The sequence below is a fragment of the Podarcis liolepis genome, assembly GCF_965112155.1.
Source record: "Podarcis liolepis genome assembly, chromosome: 11".
In the NCBI taxonomy this organism is placed as follows: domain Eukaryota; kingdom Metazoa; phylum Chordata; class Lepidosauria; order Squamata; family Lacertidae; genus Podarcis; species Podarcis liolepis.
The window spans coordinates 28890153-28914654 of NC_139565.1; the positions used below are offsets into that span (position 1 = coordinate 28890153).

At 39.9% G+C, this 24502-nt stretch overlaps 2 protein-coding genes across 7 annotated transcripts in view; one reads left to right on the forward strand and one right to left on the reverse strand.

Moving 5' to 3' along the window:
• Positions 1–7081, reverse strand: part of RHOBTB3 (Rho related BTB domain containing 3) — a 36239-nt gene extending 29158 nt beyond the window's left edge. The window contains exons 1-3 of one of the 5 annotated variants that reach the window (XM_083464536.1): positions 5362–7081; positions 2214–2396; positions 1771–1996 (exon numbers count right to left, since the gene is read on the reverse strand). In XM_083464536.1, the coding sequence (XP_083320662.1) occupies positions 1771–1996; positions 2214–2215 (228 nt within the window). In that variant the 5' untranslated portion in view covers positions 2216–2396; positions 5362–7081. Of the gene's footprint in view, positions 1–1770; positions 1997–2213; positions 4041–4891; positions 5066–5361 lie in introns of those variants that run through there. The other 4 variants (XM_083464535.1, XM_083464534.1, XM_083464537.1 and 1 more) reach the window with 4 other exon arrangements.
• On the forward strand, positions 5121–21998 carry LOC310688250 (carnitine O-palmitoyltransferase 2, mitochondrial-like). Of its 2 annotated transcripts, XR_014516820.1 has the most exons (8): positions 5121–5388; positions 7129–7209; positions 9171–9277; positions 10935–12233; positions 14773–14987; positions 19581–19807; positions 20492–20587; positions 21455–21585. XR_014516820.1 is itself a non-coding variant. In XM_083464505.1 (6 exons), the coding sequence occupies exons 1-6, from the start codon at positions 5210–5212 to the stop codon at positions 21596–21598; spliced, it is 2025 nt and encodes a 674-aa protein (XP_083320631.1). In that variant the 5' UTR covers positions 5121–5209; the 3' UTR covers positions 21599–21998. The 2 variants fall into 2 exon arrangements, 1 of the variants encoding a protein (XP_083320631.1); XM_083464505.1 differs by lacking the exons at positions 19581–19807; positions 20492–20587 and having other exon boundaries at positions 21455–21998.
• The last annotated feature ends 2504 nt before the right edge of the window (positions 21999–24502 follow it).

The following is a 24502-nucleotide window of genomic DNA, read 5'->3' on the forward strand; positions in this document are numbered from 1 at the left end:
TTTGTCATGAGGCAAGAGATATCTTAACACTATTTGTAATTATTCACTTTTTAAATCTGTAAAATCTCCAGAATTATCTTAAGCGATAGGATTTTTAACACAACAAAAGTTCTTCCTAGACAATATTGTTTTGGGCACATGGTATGCATATGCCAGGGATACAGGGGACTTTTTTCATCTACTGCACCAGTTCACAGATTTGAATGTTCCTTAAAATAAAGTTTCATTACTGAGTTACTATGAAAATTCAATTTCTCCCCTACAACAGCTACTATCGCACTGACGTTATATGATCATGGTTTCACTACTTAATAATGCTTACAACAACAATGTAGTGAAGAGTAACACAATAGTAACTCCTCACTCTACCCGTGCCACTTTGTACTTTAAGTGCCCTGTCATTTAAATTATTTTTTGTTTTTCCTGGTTTCCATATACTCTCTTCAGATACTGTGCACTTCTGCTATACAACACCTATCCCAATATGTTGAAAATGGCTATAGCTCAGCAACAAGATTACCCCTCTTCCATTCCAAGGGGTTGCAAATATAATGGCACTAGAGATGGTGGGTATCAAAATTATAAGCTGCTTTTTGGAAAAGGCCCAAAGAAGGTGGTCCACATCCATCAGATAATTTCAGGGAACAGATTCTTGTTAACAATCTACTGTATGTTACATCTTTAGATACCAGTCAACTCCAAAATAACCAACCATTCAGTCACTTGAAAGATTTTCCTTGATGTACGCCATCTCAAAACATGTAGGAATTTCTAAAGAACCATAGTCTTCAGCCATTTCAGACCTGGCCCCCATGTTTAAATTTTAAACTGCATATGTCTGCCTTTCTTCCCCTCTCTTTCATTTTACTCACATCACATTGTTCCTATTAAATGCATACACAAACACTCCAAAAATGGTGGTGGTGGTGCTTTCGATGCAGCCCAAGTGTGGTTGGGAAGCCATGATTTTTTATAGAATATCTGTAAATGAAGATGTTGCATACAAGGATTGAGGGTAGGGAGGAAATCTCTTTAAGTGAAAATAAATGAAATTTACTAACAGCTGGCCCAATAAGCTGACCCAATATAATTTACCCAAGGTCTTATCAAAAAGTTATAAATATGATTCCTGATAAGTGACCCTATCACTAACTCCAGAAACACTATTAAGAGCCAAATTGGTATATGGTCAACTTATTACAAAAATAAATAACAGAACATGCACTCTTTTCAAAACTTTGTAATCATGCAACTGTCAATCAAATTCAAAGCTGAAAGCCTCATAGAAAATTAGTTGCTTAAACTGCTTTACTGTTCTATCAGTTCCAGCTAAATGTCTGCATTGATACAGTTTTTCAACCCTCCAAGATGTGTTTATTCTCTGAAACACATGACTTCCATATCAGAACAGGAGGTGATGGTCCTCTTTCTTTTGATCTTTTCACGTTTCTTCAAGGAATGAACTTATTCAAATGGCTGTAATTTACAGAAGATAGTATTTTCAGTTCTCTTTTTCTATGAAGCTATATTCTAATAACCTTATACTGGTTTAGAAGTTGACCAAACTAAGGCAGCAATCCTAATTCCACTTACCTGGGAGTAAGCCCCACTGAATTCAATAGGACTTACTTCAGAAGACATGATTAGGATTGCACTGAAAAGCTACAATATTAGCATAATTACAAGGAAGTAAACCCATTGGAACTCAATTAGACCCCTGTGTAAATACATTTAAGATGGCTCTGTTAATTTCATATTACAGTCTCTTACCCAGAGAGGACAGTCATGTACCACCAATCTGACATTTCCAAACACACAGGCTTGATATTCGGTGAATGCAGGATTTCTAACATAGTTGGCAGAGTTTAACAACAAGCTGCTGTCAGTCTCTGAAACCAGAGCACTTCTCCCAAGATAGGTCCAAATCAGACTCCTCTGCTGATCATCCTCGGAAAAGCCGCCTCTTTCATTTCCAAAAGCTACAACGTGAACGGACCTACAAATAAACAATGTTTTTAATCTGCTGGTATCAAACATCTATTATGACAAAATGAAGAGAATGTGGGAAGGAGAGAAGAGGGGGGGAAAGCAAATGATGTTTTTCAAGTGACGACAAGAATCATGATTATTTTCTCAAGGCACACGGGTTTTTTTGTTTTTGTTTTTGCCAGAGACAGGAAACACTCAAGGAACAAATAACACAACCCACGTACATGATCTTAAATCCAAAAGCAGGAGAGCAAGGTGACAATGGATCCTGCAAAAGCTGCTTGCATTATAAATCCAAAGCTGCTTGGGTTTATTCTTTCTCCATTTCCTGAGGTTGTTTCATTCACCCCGTCGACGGCTGTGGGGTGCTTCCGCCACCGTCCTCCTCCTATTCAGCAATCCCTTCTCTGCAAGTGGAAAATGAGCGTTAGCTCTCTGTGACAACAGCTCGCTGCTGCCGAAGGTGAAACCGGCACGTAAACTCAGCAGCTCCCAGCTTCGAGCTCAGCCATTTGCCTCGTGACGTCAGTAAACCCTACCAACAAAGGGTATTAGCACCCGCAAAGGGAAGAGCGGCTCGACATTTCTGCAGAGCCAACATAATACGGTCAGGTCAGCAGAGGGAGAGAGAGAAACAAAGTGTGGCGTTGGGAACAGCAGCATCTCACCGAACGGAAGGAGCCTACGTGGTACATTGCTGTTGCTGCTACTAGCGGGAAAGAGATCCATAAATACATGAGCTCACTGGCAGCCAATCCACTTCCAGTCATTCCCAAATGCGGGAAGGCGGGCAGCCCGAGCTGGGGCAGAGGCGTCAACACTCAAGAAAGAAATGCCCTCAATTTGAAACATTTGCTTTCAGACCTTTCACTGGCACAACAGTGTCATTGTTTTGGGGGGAAAGCGTTTCAGATTCTGCATCCTGCTTTGTTATTAATAGGAAGGTTAAATTGCATCTTATATTTGATTGTAAATATACATGATTTTTTAAAAAGGTCTGGTCTCTAAATAAAGTATATTTTGTTCAGTAAGAATTTGTTCACTATGTCTGTTACCTTTTTAAAAGAGAAATAGGTATTTTATGAGGCTCTTAATTAAAAAAAGCCCTGCTCCTAGCAATGCCACTGCAAATCAATTTCGCTATATAAAAAAGGAATTCTTAACAGTAATAATATTAACAGAATATGCATGGCCTCCAACTTAAGTTGCAGATCTATTGAAAGCAATGGACTTTTACTTAGGTGGATGCAACAATATGGGCTGTCAGTGTCGCCAATGTCTGTTATACTCAAGAGTATATCTATTACAGTAGAAGTAATTGACATGGCTTAGGCATTACTTTAAATGGGTTAACTTTGAGCAGAAATTAGTTGGATATCACAGTATGGCTACCAAATATGGGGAGGGGGAGAGTAAAAGCAACAAAGAGCACTTCAGACAAGTTTGCTCTGGATCTTGTAGCACATATTTCTTACAAGGACTATACAGAAATCTTAATTTTATTTACAGTAAAATGTTTTGGCTTCCACCTTCATCACCTGCCCTGATAAAAATGATGCTGTTTCACAGGTGGTAGTTAAGAGATCTTTGAGGATGCTCAGAAAGCCTTCATTCCCTCAAGGGTACTGGTACCACCCACTAGGCTGAGGTCATGTGGTGTTAATGTGTCCAGCATGTACAGCCAGAAGTTCTCCCTTTTTTGCTAACACTGCTGGATCTGTTGGCATATGTCTAGAATTACTATTGCTAATTCCAACAGGCCGCATTTCTCAGAAGTGTTTGGCAAACGCTTTGTCAAAATTGCCGATCTGTAGTTTCTAAAACTGCGCCTAGCTTGTAGCTTTACATACATATAGTTGATACACATGAGAGGAGCCTTCCTGTTTGCTTTGTTTTTAATCCTTAATAAATGTAGCGAAGGCAGGAGGCACTGAAATACTACTTCTGGGTTGTGCAATGTGTTGCTGTCCAAAATAAAATATGCAATTAATTCCGATAAAAACATACGGTCTGCAGACAAGGATGTAGCCAGGATTTTTGTTGGGGGAGGGCAGGCTTTTGTTGGGGGGGGGGAAGGCTCAATTAAGTATTTTTATTGATTTTAATTGATGGGTGGGCAGCTGCCACCCTGCCCACCCCCTTTGGCTACACCCATGAGTCTTCTCTTTGAGGCTGCAAATGTATTTACACCTTAAAAAATACGAGTGACCTTATTTATACTGTGGAACTATTCTCAGCATGCTTCATTAGGCCAATAGCAGAAAGAGATGGGGCGGGGGTGTTCAATACTTTTGTTTGCTGCTCCTTAAAATAACAAGGTTTCCCCTCATGTTGGAAAACTGGTTTTAGGTGTGGGGAAGCAGAACTTCCTTTTGCACCTTCTTCCATAAAATGGGTCCCACTCTGGGACAGATTTAGGTTTGATGAGGTCCTAACCTACTGAAGGTAATGGGGCCCTTTATATATCCAGCTGTTCTTTGTCAACAACAAATTGTTGCTTTTTTTGTGTTGAATATATGCTATATGGTTATTTATCAACCTAATAGGTATCTAAAGCCATTTGCACATAACAAAATATGTATTTTATCAAAGTAATTATTGAACTGAAATACAATTAAAAAGAAGTATATTAATAGCGAAATACAACCCTATATATAGGAATGAGCAAACCAGTGGTATTTTAGGGAGCAGGCTAGCAGGCAGGGCCCATTGCTTACATCATAGGAGCCTACACAACACAAAACACTGTTGCTGTACGTAGGTTTTATTTTATTTGTTTTTTATCTTCTATTTTGGAAATTTACATCGTTGTTTTTTCCCTTTAAATTTTTAAAGCTGTAGCTTGTTTAGCTTATACGTAAACCCGGCACTGCAAGGTAAAACAGGCGACCTAGAAACATACACCGACCGAGGTGGAATAAAATATGAGGCGGGGGAGAAGCTCTACCCCCCCCACCCCCGACCAGAAGAAGAAGAAGAAAAGAGCACGAAACGAGGGGGCCATGAGGGAGACTCAAAGAACAAGACCGCCTCAGCGCTCGCCTGCGCCGCCTCTGCAGAAGAGCAACGGCCTCCCTCGCGTTGCCCTGGTTACCGCCCGAGCGCCCCACCCCATCCGCCGCGGCCGTTTGCCGCCATTCTAAGAAGCGCGTGCCGGCGAGGATCGGTTGGCGCCTGCTCTGCTACTCCCGCCCGCCCCCCCCCCCCTTCTCAACGTGACATGCACCGAGCGAGGCCGCGGTGGGGCGCCGCGGCCCTGTGGAGCAGCGCGGCCAGGAGCCGCCGCTACTGGAGGACCGTGGGGCAGCTGGAAGGCATCGTGTCGGAGCAGGACACGGACCATCACTTCGTGCACCGGAGCACCATTCCTACCATGCACTTCCAGCCCAGCTTGCCCAGGTTCCCCCGCGTCGCCGTTGCTCCAGACTTGCAGGGGGTGGGTGGTGTGAGGGAGAAAGAGGAGCTGAGGAGGAAGCGGGAAGGCGAGCAGGTCCCTCGTGCCTCCTTCTTCTTCCTTCTCCTCCTCTTCCCAAAAAGCCACTCGTTCCAGTTCCCGAAGGGGTTATATACGCACAGTAGTTTGCACTTAAGAGCAAACGCAACAAGGCACCTCAAGTGAAAGCCGGCCCGCTTGTTGGGCAGAGTGCTTGGGGCTGATCCTACTTGAGTTAGCGCCTCCTTACACCCTGAAGTGCAAAATGTAAGATTTATTTGACCACGTTGTGAGTCGTCTCAGGACCATTTTTAAAAGCTGTCGCCTTAAATACTAATGCAGTTACCATCTGCAGAAACTTATCCTGTGCAGTATATTGGGTTGTGATCCTATGGCCACTTACTTTAGGGCAAGTTGGTTGAGCTTTGTGGAAGTACATTTTCTGGCAAACAGACAGGATTGCGCTCTTAGGCGTCAAGGCACCACAAGACTCTTTTTGTTCATGCCAGCTGAACACTAGGATCCTTTATGGGTACACCATGCAGAGATGGAACACTGATAAGGGACATTAGCAAAGCCCAGAGCTTTCCGAGCTTTTCATGTTGGTGACACACTTTTTAGACGTGCATCATTTTTTGACACTGTAATTCAGTTTCACTAGCAAACCAGAGGTTAAACTAGCCTGTTTCCAGCTTCTGGAGGACTGCAGGGAGCATTTGCACAACACACAAACTGCAGCCGATGCGCTTATGCATGTCCTGAGTAGAAGAAGGACCTGAGAAGGATTCCTTCATTGATTGATTTATAAATAATATTTGTTGACATTGTGTGCACATCTGCCCACCTAACATTTGTTCTATTAAAACTAATCTCATATCAGTTTTCCTGGTAAACCTAAACATTAATTAAGACTAATTACGCCTTAATATGTCTAGTTTAACGGGAATAGTTGCACCCTGTTCAATGGCTGCTCACAATCCATAAATGAATGTAGTGCACAGGTGGAAAGTGTGCAGCATTTAATAACTGTTTAACCATCCTGATTATACTGCAGGATTGTAGGAAGCATTAAGCTGCTTGAAATAAGATGCTTTTTGTAGGAGACAAGTGTTTCAGCGCTTCTGATCCTCACAGACAAAATTTGTGTATCTGTTGTGTATCTGCATGCATGTTTCTATGAGGATGGGGATAGCTCATACTGGTCCTCACCTGCTGACATTGCAGATATAAATCAGTATGAGTGAGGCACTGCTGGTTTGCTACTGTAGGGGGTCCCTGATATGTGATTTATTTTGCTTCCTCTGATTTTCATTGTGCATTATATCCTTTAAATCTTAGACGGCATAAAGATTCAGTGTGAATGTATCATTGTGGAAATAGAACTAGTAGTCTTTCCACTCTTACTGATTTTAACATTTGTAGATAAGAGGCTTTGGTGTCTTCATTATTTAAGTTGTCTTTAATTTTTTTAAAATAATACTTGTAGCAAGTAAGAATCACCTCTGGGTGATCAGGCAACAAAGGCTTTGCAAATTAAAAGAGTATTTATTCTTCCCCACTCCAGGGAATCTATAAATTATGTGTCTATGTGCCATAAATTATTAATTTAAATATGAATGAACAGGTGGGCTGGTATATTGAAGGGGAGGTGGTAATCTCTGAGGATTTATGTTCTGGATCTATAATTTGTCAATATCCATTTGTAGATTGCCTATTCCAAAACTGGAGGATACTATTAATAGATATTTAGCTGCCCAGAAGCCACTATTGAATGAAGAAGAGTACAGGTACAAGAAATGACACTTGCAATTATTTCAATATGTCAAATGTAAACACAAAAATTAACATTTGCTCTCCAGCTCTATCACCAGCAGCTGCTTAAATAACTACTCTCTTGTATGGCTCTGTATGTGTTTTCTATTGGTGCTCCTTGCTAATAGGAAGAGCTGTAGCACAGTACATGCTTGGCATACTGATTGTCCCAGGTTCAATCTTCAGCATCTTGTCTGAAACCCTGCAGAGATGCTATTAGTTAGTGTAGAAATAAGACAGAGGCTGTGTACACACTAAGCCATTTGTAGCACAAAAATGTACCGTAACTTTTCTCGATCAAGAATTGTTAATGCCTGTCCTCAACATGCTGCTTTCAGTCTTGATGCGCTGGTTATCTCCCACTTGGACTACTTTGATGCGCTCTATGTGGGGCTACCTTTGAAGTGACTCGGAACTACAGTTAATCCAGAATGCGGCAGCTAGATTGGTGACTGGGAGCAGCTGCTGAGACCACATAACACCTGTCCTGAAAAAGCTACATTGGCTCCCAGTACATTTCCGAGCACAATTCAAAGTGCTGGTGCTGACATTTAAAGCCCTAAACGGCCTCAGCCCTGTATACCTGAAGGAACGTCACCACCCCCATTGTTCAGCCCAAGGCCCTTCTGGCGGTCCTCACATTGCGAGAAGTGAGATTACAGGGAACCACGCAGAGGGCCTTTTTTCAAATGGACACATTGTGGGGTAATGCAGAATCAATCTGCAATGAGCTTTCCTTTTTGAAAATGGAACCAATTTCTCAAGAAGCACTTTTTGGGGGCCCAAAAAATAAAAAAGATCTAGATTGTGTGTGGACTATGTAGAAAAAAACAACTACACAGTCTCCAGTGGCTCTTGACTAAACTGTTGTGTATACACAGCCTGAGCCACCTGGACATATTCTCTGACTCAATGTAAAATAGCTTCTTATATTTACTGGTAACTCCTCCCAAGAACAAATGTATGGTGCTACTTCCCGCTCCTCAGAAACCACAATTTCTGTGAAACCTTTGACTTAAAAACATAGTTTGCATCCCTTTGACTTAAATACATAGTTGGTATGTTGATGGTGCTGTTTCACTGATAATTAGGGGTCCAGCCCTTGTTTTTGGTTGGCAGTGCACTTCCTCTTCCCCTTCCCCCAAATTATTTGGTGTGTGCAGATTATGCAAGGGAGTGGTATGCTCTACCACTCACTTCCTGCTCAGCTTTGGAGAATCAGAAGTGGCACAATATACTAGGGATGGACTTCTGCTTCTTCTGCCTTCTTTTGCTGAAGGAACCAGGGAGAGGGGTTCTGGTGTGACTTCATACTGGGTCTGAGAGGTGGCAGAAACAGCCCAAGTCCTTTTGCTGCTGCTGCTGCTTCTCTAAAACCTAGCTGCTAAGGCCCCTGATAAGAGAGACAAGTCCCACCTCAGGTTCTTTCCGCATGCACAGTGGAAGACTCTTCTGAGTTCTCTGGAATTTGTAGACACCATAGGGGACCTGGAATTTGTGTTGATAATACAGGTCAATGATTCATGCAGCAAGATTAGGAAGACCTGTCATAGCAAACTGTCTTTATGGACTCCTAAATAGAATTCATATAAGCATTTACTTCCTCAAAAACTCCAAGCCTGGAATTACAACAATTTCTGTTTACAATATTTGTTAGCCTTGACTTTGATTAAGGAGCACACCTAACTTGACTCTTTTCAGAGTCATATTTACTTCACCCCTAATTTCATATAATGTTTATTTAATGTGTGATTCATTGAAACACTGCTCCTGCACAACCTACATTAATGTCCAGGTGTGTAAGGATGGCACTATATATTACATATATGTGTTACATAAAAAGGAATTATACTAATGAAATGAAATATTATAATTTATTATAATAAATACTATTGAAATCCAGTGCTAAGATGAGTAACACTTTTTCAATTTCTAGAAATACTGAAAAAATTGCTAGAAAGTTTGAAGCTGGAGAAGGCAGGTTAATACATCGTGATCTTCTGGAACATGATAGACTTAATAAGCATACAAGTTATATAGCAGGTTGGTTTTTAATTTTCTTGCAATAAAAAAAAAATCCCATGAACTTTCTTACTATTATTGATGTTTATTCCAGAGACAGTTTAGGAATTATTTTTCAACAACCACGCTCTCTCATTATGTGCTGATTGTTTCCCCCCACCAGATTATATGTTTGTGATAAAGTAGTCATGTAAGAATTCCACTTCATGTGGAGACTGCAGTTGAATACTCTATCCCAAAACCTAAAAAGTTGATTCCACAATGGCTAGTTCACTCATGATATCTAGGTGAATAACAGAATTGTCACATGATCACTTTCCATTTTCAAATTGCAGACAAAACATAATTCAAGCAGAAAAACTAAGCACTCAGGATGGTCAGCTGAATGAACTCTGTACCTCTGCTGAAACTTTCTGTCTGGTAGACTACACATTATCCTGTATCTTTTGGTCCTCAGAAGCATATATAGTATGACCAGTCTTGACTTCTATTACTCTCCACACACAAAAAATAATTGTTATCTTCAGTGTTTTTCAAAGTTCTTAAATCACTGGTTTTGTTTCAAGTTTTGGAACAGTCAAGTCTCTGTGTTGCATATTCTCCAGATAATATCCTTATTTAGTATTCATTAGCTTAATGAATTCCTGCCAACCTAGTAGTTTGAAACCACACAGTGCAAGTAGATAAATAGGTACTGCTCTGGCGGGAAGGTAAACGGGCGTTTCTGTGCACAGCTCTGGTTTCGCCAGAAATGGCTTAGTCATGCTGGCCACATGACCTGGAAAAACTGTCTGCGGAAGCAGACAAACGCTGGCTCCCTCGGCCTTTAAAGCGAGATGAGTGCTGCAACCCCAGAGTCGCTCACGACTGGACTTAATTGTCATGGGTCCCTTTACCCTTTACCTTTAGCTTAATGAATACGCATATTCTGTTAGTATTGGGTGAATAAATATTGACCAATATAAGAAGAGCTTATTGGATCAGACCGGTATAGTTGAGTACTCTGTTGCTGTTGACTAAGTAAATACCTATGGGAATCCTATAAGCAGGACATAAGCACAATAGCACTCTCCCACTTAAGATTCCCAGCAACTAGCATTTAGAGGCATACTTCTGATATTGGAGGGAATATATAGCCATCATTGATAGGTTTATCCTCCATAAATTCATCTAATCCCCCTGTGGAGCTGATTAAGTTGTCAGCCATCACTACATTACATGGTAACAAAATTCCATAGTTTACCAATACCTTGCATGAAATACATTATTTCTATTTCTCTGTCCTGAATCTCTCTGAAATTCAGCTTCAACTGATTACTCTGGGGTATTGAATTTTTCAACACCACACATACTTTTGTACATGTCTATCATGTTCCCTTATGCCTGCTTTTTTTCTAAGCTAAAAAAAAATAAACAAAAATCTTCTGCCTAGGGAAGTTGCTCCTTCCAATATCCTTTTTGAGGTGTGTGTGTGTGTGTGTGTGTGTGTGACGAAAACTGTTCTTATTTCGGTAAGACTTCAACTTTCTTAATGTAGACTTTTTTCTTTAATGGCACATGTGACAGTGATTGTTATCCACACTGGTGACCTCTTGGATTTGATTGTGCAACTATCTTTGATATATCAAAGAGCCAAATGTTCATTTTATTAACTGGTTTTTTGTTTTTGTTTTTGTAGGGCCCTGGTATGATATGTATCTTTCTGCAAGAGATCCAATTGTTTTAAACTACAACCCTTTCATTACTTTAAATCCTGACCCAAAACCGGAATACAACAGGCAAATAGTGAGAGCAACAAATCTGGTTGTATCATCGTTAAAATTTCTTAACAGCCTGAAGAATAACTATTTGCGGCCAGATATATATTATGTCAATCGCAAATGGGGTCAGAGTAAAGTATTCAAACATTTTATCCGTATTCTTCCACCTAGTATATCCTGGTATGGAGCGTATTTGGTGAATGCATATCCTTTAGACATGTCACAATATAAGTCACTCTTCAACAGCACCAGAATTCCTAATTTAAGCAAAGATGCATTGTTCACAAGTGAATTTGCAAGACATTTGTTGGTGATGAGAAATGGACATCTCTATGTTTTTGAAGTATTGGATGCTTTTGGTAACATTCTACACCCATCTGAAATCCTGGCTCATTTAACACAAATAATACACGACGCTGATCGGTTGCCTAAGTTTGAACTTTGCTACCTGACAACTGAAGATAGAAATACCTGGGCAACATTAAGACAGGAACTTGTTCAAAAAGGTAACGAAGAAAACCTCAAGAAAATTGACAGTGCCGTATTTTGTCTTTGCTTAGATAGAGCTTCCCCCCAAGATGAACTTGAGCTCACTCATTGTTTTCTTCATGGATATGGTTTCAATCGCTGGTTTGACAAATCTTTTAGTCTGATTGTCACTAGTGATGGTACTGCAGGAATAAATTTTGAACACTCTTGGGGAGATGGAATTGCAATTCTGCGTTTTATTAATGAAGTCTATAGAGACAGCACAGAGCACCCGGCTCTTGTACCACAAGCCAGTCCAGCTCTATTTGTTACATCATGTGACAAGCTTGAATTTAATATGGATCACACAATAGCATCTGCTATAAGTGCTGCACGTCAGAAATTTGATCAAAAAAGGGGAATGTTCTGTGTTAGAACGCTTAAGTATAAAAAGTTTGGAAAACAATATTTAATAAATCAAAATTTGAGCCCTGATGCTGTGTTTCAGCTTGCATGTCAGATGGCTGTCTATCACCAGTATGGAAAACTTCTTCCTTCTTACGAAGCATGTAGTACCGCAGCTTTTAAGCATGGTCGCACTGAAACAATTCGACCAACATCTGTGTACACAAAAAAATGTACAGTTGCATTTATTGATCAACGAGGGAAGCATAGCACTGAAGATATGAGAAACATGATTGACGAATGTTCGAAGTATCATAGACGCTTGCAGCTGGAGGCTACATTAGGTTAGGCCTTTTCAACATTTTCTCATTCATATTGGATTTCTGTTGTTTGACTTGTCTTACAGAAAGGGTAATGTTTCCTAGGAGTTTTCACATGGAGATACATTCATTCTGGCTTTTCTTCATTTAACTAAAGACCTTGCTGAGAGATAGTGCAGTAATATTTTTCATACTTTATTTTATTTATATATCCCCCTTCCTCTGAGGAGCTCAAGGCATTATACGTCATTCTCCCATGCCCGTTTTATCCTCACAACAACCCTGTGAGGTAAGTTAGGATGACAAATTGACAGCACAATCCTGTCCATGTCTGCTCAAGATTAAGTTAATTGAATTCAATGGGACTTACTTATTACTAGGTAACAGTGCAAAAGATTGCAGCAGCCTTTGTGACTAGCCTGAGATTTATGGCTGAATGGGGCTTTGAACTCCAGTGGCCTTAGCCCTGATCTGATCACTACACCATACTGGTTCTTAAGAGGAGAAAAATGCCCTTTCTCTAGTATATTTATAATGTTAACCTCTCACCACATGCTTTTAAAATAAAAGATCTCTAAATGAAGGGTACAAAACATGTCGAAATGAAGATATGTGACTTTTAAAAAAGTCTCTTCTTTGAAGGATTCTCTGTAATTCAAAATTGGCTAGATTTGCAATTATGAAGAGCTATTTGCATTTTGGTTATTATAGGTCCAGTGCTGTGTCCCTAGAGGAGCTCTTTGTATTAATCCCACCAGCAACATCTATTCTTTACAGTGTCTGCATTCTAAAATCTTGTATCTTTTGTTATTCTAGCAGAACTTGGTAGGTAGCATCACCCCAGTGATACAGCATTAGGGCTTTTCTTTCTTTTGGTCTGATAAAAAATTCTGAATCATTCAAAAGCCAGCTTTATTCATTTATTTTATTTATTTATTAAATTTGTATACCACCCTTCATCCGTAGATCTCAGGGCAGTTCACAACAAAAATACAAGCTGAAAACATCTTAAAAACAAGAACAACAAAAACAAAAACATTTCAACATTTAAAACACAAACTGACATAACAGTAATAGCACCTCACTTGATAGCAGCTTACCTATGTCCTTTGGAACTTCATGAAACTAGGAGAGTCTATTCACTACTGCCCTGTCCCTAAATTAAGGTCATTGAGGGATGCCAGTTATGTTTTACCACACTTCAATGACATCTGCTGTGTGGTAGCCTAAGAGAGGGCCTCCTCTGTGGTGGAGCCCCAGTTGTGGAATACCCTCCCTTTCAGGATATGGCTAGCACCAACATTTGAGTTTTTGTCACCAGCTAAAAACAGTATTGCTTAGATATTTGCTAAACAATTCTCTTAGTTATGTAGGTTATCTGAATTTGTTTTAATTACTATTGTACTTGGTGTGGTTTGTTTTTATCTGCCCTGTAATTTGAAGTCTGTTTATTTGTTTCAGTGTACTCTCCTGAGATTGCTAGATGATCAAACGCAGCCTTAAATAAAATAAATACTCTATGAAACAGGAACGTTCTAAAATTTGGCATATTTCCTAACAGTCATAGACATTCAGATGCCATGCTAAATAGTGTTTTAGGATGGCATTTATGAGCCTACCTTCCTTCCAGGTTTACATGCTTCCCCCTCCTATTTCCTCCTGTAGCCTGGAGGCGCTTAGAAGCTTAAATTTCCCTTTTTGCATCTAAACCACAGACCATAGTTTACCATTAAATATACCAACTTGAAATCATAGATTATGAAGCTGGTTTGTTGAGACCAATTAATGCTAAACCACACAATGAAAAGTATCTAAGAAAATAAACGCTTTCAGATTCTTGCGCTCAGTTGTGTGGGAAAATCACAGAACTGTAGAGTTGGAAGGGACCAACCCCCTGTAATAAGGACTATGCAGCTGTCCCATACGGGGATCATACCTGCAACCTTGGCTTTACCAGCACCATGCTCTGAGAAGAGAGATAGCACAGAAGATCGGGAGGAAGGTAGGCACATGCATGTCATGCTAAACCAAATGTGGCCATACAGTAAGATGAAGTATCGTTATGCTTAGTGGGGAGACATTTCAGTGTATCTTTGGGGATACTCATGGGTGTCTAGCTGTCTGGCATCATTAGACAAAGTTGCAGGTCATTCCAGGATAACAGGAAAATATGATAAAAATCAGGAATGGCATCAAGTCAATGCTTGAAGAAACCGCTTGAAGCTGTTTAAACGCTATCACTTAATGGAGGTGTTTTCACAAAACCATGTGTAAATAGTGTTTTCTATTTCATATAACTAGAATGGAAAATTATATTTACTAAGTATATAATCAAAATGCTGTAGCTCACTTTCTGTACATTAGGTTGTATCCAAGGGTAGTCATAATCAGGGCAGACTGCTTGAAATTAGTAAACATAGCTAGCTTTGCTTTTCACCTGAGCTTTTGGTCATTCATGTGTGGGTTTTCAAGTATTTGTGGCCTTTTTTAGTAGGCAGGATCTATAAGCCCTGTTGTTGTTTTAATACTTACCCTATGCATTTGCCCTTTTTTTTAAATCCAGGCCAAGGATTTGATCGCCATTTATTTGCCTTGAAGTACCTCGTCCAGCGCAGAGGTGGACGTATGCCTGATATTTATAATGACCCAGCCTACAAAAACATAAACCATATTATAATTTCAACTAGTACATTAGGCAGTGAAGCAATTAATCATGGTGGGTTTGGACCAGTCGTGCCAGATGGTTTCGGAGTTGGATATAACATGTTTGAAGATTGGGTAGGAAGTCTTATAACTAGCTATTTAGAAAAAGACTCAGAAGAACTTATAAAATACCTCGAATATACATTGAATGATATATATGATGTCTTAGAAGGAAGAAGTCTTAAATAGTATCAAATTTTCTATTATATGGAGCTAGCAAAATAATGATGCAAAATTAAATATTTATATATTTTGCAGAGGACTATGAAATGCAACAGTTAGAAAATAAACATTGTAGAAAGCAAAAATTTCAGACAATGGTTAAAGTAGTTCTGTGTCAATGTCAGTATACTAATATTGTAATTTCTTGTTCTTATTGTATATTATTGTTACTACTATTAATGATTTTATAGTAAACATTTTTTATGCAATATTTTTTCCATTGATTGTATTCACTGCTGCTCATCTAGGGAAATCATATTGTGCTGAAGAGTCTATAATTTTGAGACTAATCCCAAACACTGCAAAACCAAGCAATATATATGCTGGTGTTTATATGTGTCACCCAGTCAGCCCGCTCTCAAAATGCTTCCTTCCCTCCCATTCTCAAGTGTAGGAAAATATGTATATACATTTTAGCATGCAGAGTCTGCACTGCATCATATTATAATTTCAAGGAACTTTTCCTTTCTTATATGCACATCAACATGGGAGCAAGGAGCAGATCTGAGTAGCTCTGCCCCTGATGTCCCCTGCTCCTCCACTCAGACTCTTAAGTCAGCATGACTGAATGGAGGGGAAATGCGGGTCTTCTGGGGAGGAGTGATGGCAGACTAGTTGTTGATTGCTGACACTCACATTGGCAGAGATAATTATGTGGTGATTAAAGGTAATCAAGATGTAAGTCTTGGTTACCAAACTCCCTCAATGGAGGGGAACTTCACAAGTATGTACAGGTTGTGTGTGTGCAGTTTGTTATACCACATCAGTTAGAAAAGGATATAAAAATCCTCCCGCATTTTTCTCTCAATAAACCTAATCCTATTATAACAGTCCTAGTAATTTGCATGAATTCCCTTTAAAAAGAACTGGGACAGGAGTTTAGGGATGATTCGTGGAGAAGCATGGGGTGGTGAGGAGGGGCTCCAACAGAGAACTACTTGTTGTAGCTGTTGGTTGATTAATCAAATCACACTGTTAAGTCTTGTCTCAACTTATTACTCGTAGAGGATTCCATTTATACTTAATATTTCTTCAATAAAAGCCATGTTACTGACTTACAAAGAAGAAAGATAGCCAGTGCAAAACCGGAGTAAAACAACACTTAAATAAAAGCAATGTGGTGTCTGCAAGGCTCATTGTATAAAAAATAGCTTTCAGTGAAAGAAACAGTCACCCAGTAGACGTGATAAAGCTTACAAATCCTAAAAGCTACTGAATAGTTTGCAGAGACAGAAAAGGAACACACACTAAAAGCAATTGGTTAATCTGTGTACAGAGAAAACTAGCCAGTTTAAAGTGCACAGGTCACAAGTTAGAACCGTTAAGAAAGTAAACAATTAACGACATAACTTGCCGAGCAGTCAAAATAAACAGACCAGAACACAATGGGATATTTTCCTCCTTTGCATCAATGGAGATTTCTGCCACATGGAAAGCAATGGAAAAGAATATCCAGATTTTTGACAGATGAAATATGCATGTTTAGTTCTTTTAAGTAATCCCACTGACATGCAGGCCGAGACCTAACCTAGATGTATATTTCCGATACCGGTGAAGTATGAATCCTGAATTTCATCCAGTAAGAAATAGAAAAGGGGTAGTAATCAATTGTTGGGGATAATTGGGCTTTGACAGAGACAGCAGCCACTGCAGATATTCAGTATTGGACCCTCAGAGAAAGTAATTTATATATGTAATTTGGGACTCAGTCTGGTACTACTTCCCGCCCCCACCCCATATCAGGCTTTGAAATTAGTGTGAGAACATTTTAAGCAGTGGATTTCTTTTGCAACATCGATGGCATTTGTTTCTGGCAGTTAACACACAGCAGCAGCTTCTGCATTCTGGACCAACTTAAGTTTCCAAACTATCTTCATGGGCAGCCCGTGTATTGTAGTGCATCAAGAGGTGATGAGGGCATGCATAACTGTGGCAAGACCTTGTCTCTGTGGGACAGATTACCTGCATAATTCAGGAGTACTCACTGTTGCTCAGACACAGACCACTTAGTCCAAAATTGGAGTTATGAGTATGATGTGAGGACCTTTAAAAGTAGCATCCTCACTACTGCCTCTTTCGTACTAGCGGGAACAGTTTCTCCCAGAGAAGTATTGGTTAGATACAACAGGGATGGGGAATCTCGGGTCCAACGGCTGAATGTGGGTCCCTTGGTCTCTACCCAGCAGTCAGAACTCTCCCCAGCCACACACCCTCTCCCTAGACTGTAGTCCTCACCAACCCTGATCTGTACCTTTTCCAGGTACATTTACTGTTTTAATGAACAACCTGGCAGAACGAAAGCTCCTTTTGATTTTAGTCCTTTGAAAGAGGGAGTTTGAACAAAGTATAGGCGTAGTAGGATTTATATTTTTTTTCCCTCTACATTGCTGGAAAGGTAATTTAGCAAACAGATTTTATCAGATACGATTTATAATTGTCAAAGGGAACCTAGAGTATGGCATGAAAGTATTACGCACTACAGCTACAGGTACTGTAATATTAGAAGCGTAATGTGAAATTTGCAGCTATTGGCAACAATCCAGTACTAAGCAGGACTGCAAAAAACACCTAACTCAATGGCTATGTACATATTACCAGCTAAAAATGCTGCTACATCATTTGTTTTCTCAATTCGGATTAAAGTTGGTTAAGGGGGGAAAGCATCAAAACACAGTATTTTATTAAAAACAACAGAATAGATACAGGGCAGATATAGACTGTGGCTAACATGTTAACATCACTTCCCAAACCAGCGGTGGGAGCACCCTTGATGCAATGTAAACAGAAATGTGTGCACATCCTGTTTGTCCCCCATGTCTTCAGCAAATGGATTCCAGGAATGGTGTAATAACAGTTTATTTCACCAGCCATGTGAGGAGGGCACTGCCTGTCTAATATGTCCTAGCAAGAATTGGAACGAAATATATAATTAGTGCCTTTCCACCCAATCTTTTTTTGTCAGTGTAGAAAAAATATATGAAGTTATGTGCAGTAACAGTACAAACATATAAACATCTATGTTCTATTAAGCTAAATATAACCAACTTTCCTGAGTAGATATGCATAAGTCTGCATTCTCAGTATCTCAAAGCATACAATTGATAAACAGAAAAATAAATTGTAATATTAATATACCCAAGGCAGAGTAGGCCACTAAATTTTCTTAAAGTAAAACTCACACACATTCCATCCAACATTCACTGTACTCTGTTTTAAAAGTCAAGGGAGGGGACTTTGGAACTTTTCATTCATTCTGAAACAGAATTCTAAGAATGTTAGGTACTATATAACCCAGAAACCAGAGCATTTTTTCCACCTTGCTTTTTGGACAGGATCAGTCAAAGGAAGCTATGAGTGTCTTTAGGAAAATAATAGGAATTGTGACACACATACATAGGCAGCTATTTTGCTGTCAAAAATTCCAAAATAGCCTTGTAATTATCAACTAATAAAAATCTTAGTCATTCTTCAACTTTTTAACATTGCTTTTACTACTTTAACAATTAAAGGGAAAAGGTAAAGGGACGCCTGACCATTAGTTCCAGCGGTGACCGACTCTGGGGCTGCAGCACTCATCTCTATAGGCCAAGGGAGCTGGCATACAGCTTCCGGGTCATGTGGCCAGAGTGACTAAGCCACTTCTGGCGAACAAGAGCACGGAAATGCTGTTTACCTTCCCGCTGGAGCGGTACCTATTTATCTACTTGCACGTTGACGTGCTTTCGAACTGCTAGGTTGGCAGGAGCAGGGACCGAGCAACGGGAGCTCACCCCGTTGCGGGGATTTGAACCGCCAACCTTTTGATCGGCAAGTCCTAGAATGCCCTAGGTTGGCGGTTCAAATTAATTTAGTTCCCTCTTAAAGTTTCCTCTTAAAAAGAATAATGACCCAGCAGTCTTCCTTTTAAAAGTAATGATAAAGTTTGCTTACATGCAGTTCACTGTATGGTCCTGAAGGCAGGCTTTATCTAGTAGTTACAGATATAGAGAAAAGTGTGGGTTCATCCTCTGTGAGGGATGAGCCCATGTGCGGCTGGCTGAGAGCCAGCAGACAGCAAAAGGCAAAACAGAATAAGGCAGAAAAGGGAAGATGGCTGCATGACCAGCCCTTTTGTAGGGTCTGCTAGGGTCACACCACTCATTTCCTCTGTTCCCCTGGTAAGGGAATTTCAATGGGAGGAGCACGTTTTGGAAGCTAAGCCTGCTGAAATTCATCTAGAAAACTGTTAAAGGTACAGGAGCCTTGTCCTCTTTCACATCTGACCACATCACTTTCCCTCTTTCCCAGACACATAATGCATACTTAAGGTGAAATCTGGAATTTTCATGTGATCCCGAATGCTCTACCGAATGCTCTAGGTCTTAATGCATCAAACTGTCCCGTCCCCCCGAGTACCGTAATTTGACTATTTTTTTCTCTCCCTCCTTGTATTGACCTATTTTTCAGGACGGCAATCGCACTGTTCAGGAGTCTAGGTCTGTTGTGGCAAGAGTGTTTTCTTCCGCTCATGCAGTAATGATTAGGCATGGGCTAGCTCATCTCTCCCGCTCTTCAAAATCAATTGTAAAATCGTGCAGCCACACCTTATTCAAAAATTGGCAGAGCTGCATAGGGTATCACATGGTCTCTTTCAGAAACTGAATGCTCCCAAACAACCTCTTTATAAATTGAAGGTAGGCAATGGGTGTGACTGCTCCATCTCATATTTTCTTTTCTTTTTATTTTTTTTAAAAAATATTTTATTAGGAATTTCAACATAACCATCTCATATTTTCTAAGTGAGTTCTAAGTGAGTGTGTGAGGGATTTTCCCCAAGTCCCCCCCCCCCAATAATTTGTCTGGGGCAGCAGCGTTAGTGTGTGGGCGAACAGAGAGTTAGCAAACCACATCAGGAGCTCTGCATGGAAATATTTAGGAACTGTCTAGCATGTGAACATTAGATTGTTAACCATGTTGAGCTTTATGTCCCATTGATTTAAATAAGGAAGATATAAGCAAGTTCTTAACTCTCCTGTTCAAACCAAAGGAACTTAAAAATGCTAAACTTTTAAAGGATCATGTAAACCAAACTGCAATATGGCAGAAGAATGAATCCCTTGATTATGAATCCCCGCTTGGTGTAGTGGTTAAGAGCGGTGGACTCGTAATCTGGTGAACCGGGTTTGCGTCTCTGTTCCTCCACATGCAGCTGCAGGGTGACCTTGGGCTAGTCATTCTTCTCTGAAGTCTCTCAGCCCCACTCACCTCACAGAGTGTTTGTTGCGGGGGATGAAGGGAAAGGAGAATGTTAGCCGCTTTGAGACTCCTTAAGGGGAGTGAAAGGCAGGATATCAAGTCCAAACTCTTCTTCTCTACAGGAAAAATCCATGTTCCTTTATGATGTCCTTTCCTATCCAACGAAGACCGCCCTCACTGGTGTAATGTGCATTTCTTATGCAGCACTAATTTATTTGGTAGGTTAGTAAATACTGTTGTTTCTGACCTTTCTTGTTTCGTGCTTCCCCTTCCCTTCAGCAAAGAATTGAAGCCATGCATTACTCTTCAATTACTGTGCACCCTTTTAGTGCACATTACCAATGCCCAGCCGTAGCTGGCATGCTAGCTGTGACCATTCCTTGATCAACATTGCCTACCTACAGTAGAAGAAGAGTTTGGATTTGATATCCCACCTTTCACTGCCCTTAAGGAGTCTCAAAGCGGCTAACATTCTCCTTTCCCTTCCTCTCCCACAACAAACACTCTGTGAGGTGAGTGGGGCTGAGAGACTTCAAAGAAGTGTGACTGGCCCAAGGTCACCCAGCAGCTGCATGTGGAGGAGCGGAAACGCGAACCTGGTTCCCCAGATTACGTGACTACCGCTCTTAACCACTACACCACACTGGCACCACACGTAGCATATATACGGGTAACCTGTAATTTAGGCTGTTGCTATTGCACTCTGCAAAGGGCAGCTATTCAAGACAGTCCAGAAACTGCCACTGGCACTAAAGCAGAATCAAGTGTCATTCATCCTTAAACTTCAAGAGGATAATCATCCAACTGTCAATATGCCAGCATTTATTAAAAGTGTTCATGAGAACAAGTGACTGTAGGAAGCTTCTGCAGCCAATCAGAAGCCGCGTCGGACGTTCGGGTTCCAAAGAACGTTCACAAACTGGAACACTCACTCCCAGGTTTGCGTTGTATCAATACGACTGTGTTGATACAAGTAATGCATCCTAACCAAGTACGGCTATACTGCAAAACTGTATCTCTTAAAGTTAGGCAGAAATGCTTTCCGTTTCTTTATGCTAAAAAATGTACCTCTTATGTGTATACAGGCAGACGCCATTAATCAAGCACTGGAAAGAATTATAAGCATAACTGAAACCGAAAAGAGCTCCAGCGAAAGCAACAGTGATGGTCTCGATGCAGATGGATTTCCCAGAGTCAAGGAAACGGCAAACAGGGGGCAGGGGCAGTAGGCCCCTAAAAAACTAGGATGTCCCTAAAAATTTACTCCTGGATCGTGAATGGTTTGAACTCTCATCGAAAAAGGAACCAAGTTTACCATGTTTTGGCAAGACAGAATCTGGATATAATTTGTTTACAAGAAACACGTGTTATTAGACTTCATAGAAAGATTCTACAGAATAAGAAACTCGGACAGGAATTTATCTAATTGGACAAAGTTTAAAAAAGAGGCATGGTTTTTTATGTTAAAGAAAAAAGGAATCCCAAGTTGTTGTTTAAGGATGAGGAGCATAGATACATTGCTGTTGAAATTACAGCACAAGGCGACAAATTTCTTTTATTGGGAATCTATGCACCAAATGATGGTAAAGTGGAATTTGTAAAGAATTTGGATTTAAAACTTATGGATTATTTATTACAAATTTATTTTAATGGGTGACCTGAATGGGGTAGCCTCAACATTTATGGATAAGTCATAAGAACAAAAATTTCAAAATTCTGGCAGATAACCAAAGTTCTTTTTTGATATGCTGGATAAATACGATTTGTCAGAAATATGGAGGCTACGGAACCCTATGGAAAGAGACTACACTTTTTTCTCAAATTCAAGCCAAACATTTTTGAGAATTGATTATTTATGGATTACTAGAGATTTGGTCCCCAGGGTTTGTAAAACTCAAATTTGTCCTAAAACTAGCTCTGATCATAATGCAGTGTTTTTGGAAATGAAATTATGTCTGTCCTAACCTTCTGATCAGCGTCCTAGATTGGGCATTCTAGGACTTGCTGATCAGAAGGTTGGCGGTTTGAAGGTGGGGATTCGAACCACCAACCTTCTGATCGGTGTCCTAGATTGGGCATTCTAGGACTTGCCGATCAGAAGGTTGGCGGTTCGAATCCCCACGACAGGGTGAGCTCCCATTGCTCAGTCCCTGCTCCTGCCAACCTTTATTTTGCACGTCAACGTGCAAGTAGATAAATAGGTACCGCTCCAGCTGGAAGGAAAATGGTGTTTCCGTGCGCTGCTCTGGTTCGCCAGAAGTGGCTTAGTCACACTGGCCCCATGACCCGGAAGCTGTACGCCAGCTCCCTCGGCCTGTAGAGTGATATGAGCCCTGCAGCCCCAGAGTCGGCCACAATTGGACCTAATGGTCGGGGTGCCTTTACCTTTATAGGTACAAGGCAACATTATTCTTTGTTTTCTTTATCTATTGCCAAAAGTGTTCGGATGCTTCCGCCGCTTGTAGAGGCAGTTGCAGAGTTTGCTGTTTCCTTCATTCTTCGAGATCCATCTGCATCGAGACTATCGCTGCTGCTTTCCCTGGAGCTCTTTTTTCTTTCAATTATGCTTATAATTCTCTCCAGTGCTTTATTAATGGAGTCTGCCTGTATACACATAAGAGGTACATCTGCCTGTATACACATAAGAGGCAGTTGCAGAGTTGTTTCTTTCAATTATTCTTATAATTCTCTCCAGGGATTGGTTAGTGGCATTTGGATGCTTCCGCTGCTTGATGATTCCTTCATAGTCACTTGGTGTGTGGAGGCAGTTGCAGAGTTGGTTGCTGTGTCCTCTTTTTTAAAATAGTTTTTATTAAGTTTCTTACAAATATAACACATACTACGACAAAAAAGAAACAAAATCACAAATATAAACAAAAAAAGAAAATAGGAAAAAGAAATAAAAAATACATGTCAATAAACACCTAGACAATACAAATTAATTGGTTATTTAAACTTCTAACGTCATAAACATGTTTTGGACTTCCTCTGAGCCCTCCCATCTGAATTTCTTTGTATTTAAATGTAGCAGTTTTCTAATATCATTATTAAAACACAGTATTCTAATTAAAATAAAATTTCTTAACTTTTCTTAAGGTTCTAAATCTCAATTATTTAACTAACTCTTAATTTCATCCTAGGTCTTTTTAGTACTTTCAAGTAATTTCTAATTTTTAATGTTGCAGTATTTATTCAAATAGTCTTTAAATTTCTTCCACTCTTCTTGATATTCCTCTTCTTTCTGGTCGCGGATTCTTCCAGTAAGGTCTGCCAACTCCATATAGTCCATCATTTTCATCTGCCATTCTTCCACAGTTGGTAATTCTTGTGTTTTCCATTTCTTGGCTATAATAATTCGAGCAGCAGTTGTGGCATACAAAAATAGCTTTACATCTTTCTTGGGTAATTCATAACCTATTATTCCAAGGAGAAAGGCCTCTGGTTTCTTAATAAATGTATATTTCATCATTTTTTTAAAATTCATTATAAATCTTTTCCCAGAAGTCTCTCACCTTTTTACCACATGTGGTAAAAAGTACCTTCCTTTTCCTTACATTTCCAACATGTATTATCACAGCTATGATAAATCTTGGCTAATTTAACCGGAGTTAAATACCATCTATACATCATTTTCATTATGTTTTCCTTTAACACGGTACATGCAGTAAACTTTACCCCTTTCTTCCATAGCCTCTCCCAATCCTCCATCATTATATTATGTCCCACATTGTATGCCCAATCAATCATAACCGATTTAACTTGTTCATCCTTTGTATGCCACTCCAACAACAGGTTGTACATTTTCGACATGTTTTTAACATTGGTATCTAACAACTCCGTCTCCAATTTGGTTTTTTCTGTTGCAAAACCATTTCTCTTATCGATCTTGAATAGTTCATTAATTTGATAATATTGAAGCCAATTCACCTTATCTTTGATTTGTTCGAATGGTTTTAATTTAAAACCTTCATGGTCCTCTTATCAATAAATCAGAATATCTCAACCATTTGTTTTCCACATTTAGCTTTTTTGGGGCCTGTGCTTCCATTGGAGAAATCCATTTGGGTGTTTTTTGGACTAAAAGATCCTTATATCTACTCCACACATTATATAACACTTTTCTAATTATAGGA

Bases quoted from the DNA above. Each gene is read 5' to 3' on its own strand.
- LOC310688250 (XM_083464505.1), top strand. From the start codon at position 5,210: ATGCACCGAGCGAGGCCGCGGTGGGGCGCCGCGGCCCTGTGGAGCAGC. The intron at 9,278-10,934 runs GTTGGTTTTTAA...TTGTTTTTGTAG, and splicing joins GCATACAAGTTATATAGCAG to GGCCCTGGTATGATATGTAT. The intron at 14,988-21,454 runs GTAGGAAGTCTT...ATGTGTATACAG, and splicing joins ATAACATGTTTGAAGATTGG to GCAGACGCCATTAATCAAGC.